The sequence below is a fragment of the Siniperca chuatsi genome, linkage group LG19 (genome assembly GCF_020085105.1).
Source record: "Siniperca chuatsi isolate FFG_IHB_CAS linkage group LG19, ASM2008510v1, whole genome shotgun sequence".
In the NCBI taxonomy this organism is placed as follows: domain Eukaryota; kingdom Metazoa; phylum Chordata; class Actinopteri; order Centrarchiformes; family Sinipercidae; genus Siniperca; species Siniperca chuatsi.
The window spans coordinates 6,439,526-6,445,525 of NC_058060.1; the positions used below are offsets into that span (position 1 = coordinate 6,439,526).

The following is a 6,000-nucleotide window of genomic DNA, read 5'->3' on the forward strand; positions in this document are numbered from 1 at the left end:
TAAAGCCATACCTGTGGCTTTTGATTGATGGATGGAAACTGTACGGTAGATTTAGATAATATAGACTTGTTTAAAACCTCACTCTGAGGTTATAGTTTCCCCATAGACTTCTGTAGTATTTTGTATCAACACAGTCAGAATGGCAATCCACAGAGTGGAACAGCCTTATCCCCATTGGATAACCATGAAACGTTATTTGTGAACAAGGGATGATAAAGTAAATCCAAGGCTTTTTTCAGGGGCATCCTCATTGCCTTCATCCAGGTTGCAGTGCTGGTCAGTGGAGGGGGAGATGAGAGGGGAGCCCCTCTTCATTTGGTAAAGATCTTGCCATTGGGCAGCTTTCACGCTCCACTGGCTGATCCTTTCAGGAAGTGGGGGGGTGGTATATGGAGTGCCCCGCAGAGCCCCAGCATGTACAATGGCTGCATGCTGAGTCCAAATCAAAAGGGGCAGTCTGTCCTTAGCCTGGGGGGAGAGCAAGTCTGCTGTGTGTGACCAGAGTGACATAGGTAATAGGACAGCGTGTCACACTTACAGATGCCTGTATTTTTGACAGTGTATGTTTGCTTTTCTCCTGCTTGGGTTGCACAGTAATGACACCATCAAAACAAACTAAGACTTTGTGCAGTGAGGTCACATTTCTAGTTATGATCTTGGCAGCTTTCAGAAGAGACCACAGGAAGTCATGTAGCCATCTTAGTTATTCCTATTAAGTATGCTAGATCAAACAGATTTAAGACTGCAATCATACATGATGTTACAATGTTTTCAGTTATTGGTGATGTGGAAACCTGAGGTAAGGTTAGGGCTAAAAGGGCAAGTTAAGACCGGAAAGGCTAGCGAGTGCAATAACTAATAAAACTTTTTTTGTAATTCTGTTTCAGTTGGTAGCCAGTGAGTCCAGCCCTTCAGATGAAGAGCCTTCAGTTCCGGAGCATCGCCCCTAAGGCCCCGGCCGTGGTGCCCTCCCCTTCCCCTGCGGTCCTGTCCTGCCAGCCTCCCTCTGCCCTCCCTGAGGCTACCACCGCCTCCAGCCCCAAGTCCATCATTATGCCCACCCAAAACTATGCACTGATGCAAATAGCAGGTCAGGATGGCACTTTCTCTCTGGTGGCGCTGCCCCCTTCTGTCTCCTCTCAGGCACCACAGCAACAACAGCAACAAACCCAGTCAATTCAAAAGAACCTCAAGTTACCCATTCCCAGATACCAGCCAGTGAGGAGCAAGGGGACCACAGATAAGGTCAAATCACCACCACTAGCTGCCAGGGTGAAAACATCCTCCAAGGTTGCTGTGACAGCGCAGACCAAGTCAGTGGTGAGTGGGTCATCAACAGTGATGAAGCAAAAACAGCAGGAGTCCAAGCACACAAAGGACACCCTAGTGCCCAAAGAGGAGCCTTCAGAGAAGGTAATTCTGATTGACCCAGCCTCCTCTGACATCTCTGTCACTGCTCTACTCCCAGACAATGCTGTCCTGTACCCAGGTTCTCAGTTAGAGCGAGCAACTGATGGCTCTGAACAACCTGCTACAACTGGTCTTATTCAGAACCTCCAGTACCCCCCTGCTGCTGTCAAAAGCTCCCCAGGCAAATCTCCGGAGGAAAGTAAGACTACAGTGAGGTTGAGCCGATCTAAGCCAAATGCAGTCCAGCCACAGAGCAGCATCACTGTCCTGTCCCCAGCCATCTTCAGCAAAGCAGTCCAGATTATCCCATCCCCACCTAAGGGTAAACTGCCCATCCTGCCCTACTCTAAAATGAAAAGCACCCTCATCCCAGCTGCCAAACTCAGCAGTATGTCCCCAGAGAAGAAGGGTTTCTCTAGCCAGACAGGACTCACCAGCCTCTTAGATCCTACATCCAAGACCCTCGAGACAGCTGAAGCCTTGGGTCACAACCAGGTGCCAAACCTCCACTCTACAGCCCCAGGCCAAGACCACACTCATGCCTGTGTTGGGAACCCTCCAGAAACCACCTGGCAAGAAGAGGGGGAGGAAAAGAAAGACAATGGAAGACATATTGGCATTTGAGGCCAGAAAGAAGAGGTCCTTGTCTTTCTTCCGTAGAAGGGTCCCAGAAAAACCGCCAGCAGTTGTTCCAGGCTCCAAACAAAAGGAAGTTGATATTTCAAAGAAGTACCGCAGCATCCGACCCAAGCCCGTGTTGGTTATGGAGACAGTTCCCCAACTGGTTAGTTTGCCTGCCATTACCCCAGATGGCCAAGAACAGGAGCTCATACTTGGTCATCAACTCCCCACCACTACCACAACCAAGGCCCTGGACTGTCCACCCCAATCAGCCCCAGTAACCCTCCACCTGAGAGGTGCCTCCCATCCGAGAGTGTTCATAGGCAGCCGTCCGCTCCTCCGTTGCCCCACCTGCAGCCGCTGTTTCCAGTTCAAGCATCACCTCCAGAGCCACATGAACAGTCACACCAACAGTCGGCCCTATGTCTGCCCAGTCTGCCGCAAAGCATACGCTCACTCCGGCAGCCTGAGCACCCACATGAAGCTTCACCACTCTGAGGTACTCCCACGTCGGTCTCTAGGCTGTGAGTTCTGCGAGAAGGCCTTTGGATATGTGGGGGTTTATTTCAGTCATCTGAGAGAGGTCCACAAAGTGGTGCTGACCGTGGAGCCGTCCATCAGCCATCATGAGGATGACTTGTCTGTGGAGGGGTGAGATTATTACCGATTGAGATGACTCATGAACATGTTGTACCTTAACACCTTAACGTTGTAGCAGGTTTTATGCACAGATGTCAACATATAGATTAAATGGCTAAAGATATCAATTGATTGCTTGATAATGCAACCTTTTCCAAACAGTCATACAAAAGTTGTAAATAAGCATTATTCATTCTTTTCCTCACCAGGGCCGAATCCCCAGAGCCATCAGATGAGCAGGATCGTGAAGACCCAGTGGAGCTGCAGATTAAATGTGGCCGCTGCCAGGCCATCACTCCCACCTTTGCCGACATGAAGATGCACTTGCTGTATGTGCATGGGGAGGAGGTCCAGGTTAGACTTCATGAGGGCCAGTCCCTGCGGGGTGGCCGCGAGGCTGAGAATGAGCTGGTAAAGCATGCTGCCCACTACTGGCGGCAGCTCAATGAGAGGCGCAACCTGGTCAAGTGCGGTAGCTGCGATGAGGAGTTTTTCTCCTTCTCCAAGCTTAAGAGGCACATCATGTCCCACCACCAAGGAAGGGAAGGGGAAAACAGCGGGACACTCTCATCACCAGATAGCGGTGGAGGCCTTGGGGTCCTTGCAGCAGGTGCGGCCTTTAACTGTGTGCTTTGCAGTGAGGTGTTGGACACTAAAGAGGGGGTTATGGAGCACTGGAGGAGTCGCCACCACTGTGAGCAGCCCAGCCTGCTGTGGGACGCCCTGAGCTTGTACTCCGGACAGGAAGAGGGTGAGGCAGACGGGGATCTGGACACTCCTGCTCCAAGCCCACACTATCCAGCCTAGCCCTTGGATGGGCATGGAGCCCTTCATTGTGGCTCCTCCTCAGACACACTCAGTCCTAACAATCAGCAGCACAGGGATGAAGATTTTCTCTTATGTCTTTTAGCACTAGTTTCATCTTTCACCAGTTAACTCATTTGACTTGGTCCAAAAGAAGAAGAAAAAAAGGAAATAGAATATCAAGCCAATGGTGAAAATTGATCTTTGAGTTACAATTCATAAGGGATTTTCTCTTTAGGTCAGAGAATCCAATTTTATAAACTATTATTTTTCATGTTGTTATTTTGATTGCACTGTTCTGTTTATGAACTTCATTTTGTTTGAAGGTATGTATTTAATATCCTGTTGGATTATTTTTTCTACTGTTTATTTAAATGTTTAAAAGGGTAATTTATAACCTAGCTGACAGTAAAACTGTTAAATGGTCTTTTCACCCAAATACTTACCTCTTGTGGTATCTAGCAATGCAGATAATTTGGTTTTATGTGCTTAGTTTTTGAGATAGCTGCACTAAGATTTCTGCCTCCACTTTATGCCTTGATTAGATAGTGATAGCAGAGAGATGACAAGAAACGTGGAGGAGAGAGATCCAACAAAGGTCTCTGGCAGGATTTGAACCAGATTGCAGTTCATAGTTAGTGTCCCCGAAGCCACGGGGGCTCCACAACTTTTTTCTTGAAAGACAAATTGCTGTTAAGTTTTTAATGTCATTTTTAAATACTGTGAGCACCACAAACAAAATCCCATTCAGCTCCATTTTATAGGGGTGGAGACAGAAATCTCAAAGATCACATCTCAACTGAAACTACAAAATCTGCGTGGCTAGATACCACTATGGGAAAGTGAGAAAATGTTTTTTTAATTGGGGTGGACTGGCCCTTTAAAATATTGAGAAATGTAAATCACATAACAAGGGCACACTGTCGACTATCACACTGGCTGATAATTTATCTGTTGGCCTTGGATTTTTACAGTTTAAAAGAAACCAGTATCTGTACACAATCATTTGATGTAATATTGCTCCTGTAATGGTAAATCAATATTTTCAGCTATGACTTGAACTTTCATGACTTGATTTAAGGGCAGTATTAGGGTCCTCTGTCAACCTGGACTCATGAAGGAACACTTTCCTAACCAGCACCCAAGTGACATCCTTGTGGCCTTCTGAAAAAATCGGTGTTCATGCGTTAGTGCGGTCCTCTGTACACCATGTTCTATCTCCTTGACTTGTTGATTAATGCCTAAATGTGTATTCTGTGATATGCCAAGGGTCTTTTCACACTGGTGATTGTAAAAGTGAGTTTTGCATTTAAGCTTTTTAACCACTGACAGAGTACTATTTGTTGACTTAGTAAATACGCAAAGGAAACCATCGAATTGCCTACCTGTTGTTGCCAGCTCATGTACGCACCTGTGGAATTGTGTGCACCCAGACTCTATTATTAGGGTTGATATAAACTGTTGTCAAGTCCAGAAAAATATGCTATTTTATACTCTAGATTAATACAGGGGTCTTTTAGTATATTTATGCTTGTTGTTGGTCCTTAAAGAACCAGCACTGAGACATTTGTTATTTGCTTCTTCTAATTTGGGGGATGCTTAATGTCTTGTTTCTTGGTTGGGAGGCCATTGCTACATGGCAAGTAGCTCTACTAACATTTGTCTGTGTTTATCTTTCATATGAAGAAAAAAAAACATAACAGGGTCAAGTGAATGTACCTGAATGTTTTAAAAACCCTACCAAAAGTATATATGCTATATAGACTTATTCTATAGATAGAATATATAGATATATTGAGAAAATATATATATATTTGCATAGAGTAACTAGTGAACCAGCTGCTTTGTTCTGTCACAGTGGAGGAGGGAAATGAGAGATGAATATACAGTATCATTGCCAAAACTGGCAACAAAAGCCATGTAGAGCTGTCCTTTTGTTTCTGACACAAAATGTAGGACTGTAAATGAAGGGCAAAGCACTGATGTGTACATGTGGGTAAACTACAGTATACTGTACTACTGTTCATTGAATGCCATGTTTGAGTGTTCATCAGTGAACTGTCCTTTATTTTCAAGCCCTCAATACAAACCAGGAAGTGACAGAATTAAAGGTCAGACTCTTCTTTCCTCAGTTAGATGAGAAACATACATGACTGTCAGCACAAGTTGGAAAGTGAAAAATCCCACATAAGGTGATATAATGTGTTTGGCTCACCTAATATGTTGACTGTGTCCAAAAAAGAGACTGAAAGTGTTTGTGCTTGTGACTGTTTGTGTACCTGAAGAACCTGATGTTTATGAGAATAAATATATGATTTGTTGAGGACATTGTGGCTATAGTGTTTTCTTAGAACAGGGGTACTCAAATACATGTCTTACAGGTTCATTTACCAAATTTCCACAGTGTCATGGGTTCAGGAAAGTTGGCATGTTTGGTGTCATTAAGTTTTACCATGCCACTGTTCACCATGGCTACTGTTTTCATTGTATATCAAGCACACTGGTCTTGTGCTTCCCTTGGGTAAA

General features: G+C 45.1%; 1 protein-coding gene across 1 annotated transcript in view; it reads left to right on the forward strand.

Annotated features, from left to right (window-relative positions):
• Positions 1 to 5,800, forward strand: part of znf438 (zinc finger protein 438) — a 68,804-nt gene extending 63,004 nt beyond the window's left edge. The window contains 3 exon segments of the mRNA XM_044176482.1: positions 888 to 1,914; positions 1,916 to 2,682; positions 2,880 to 5,800. Of these exon segments, the coding sequence (XP_044032417.1) occupies positions 916 to 1,914; positions 1,916 to 2,682; positions 2,880 to 3,477 (2,364 nt within the window). The 5' untranslated portion in view covers positions 888 to 915 and the 3' untranslated portion in view covers positions 3,478 to 5,800.
• The last annotated feature ends 200 nt before the right edge of the window (positions 5,801 to 6,000 follow it).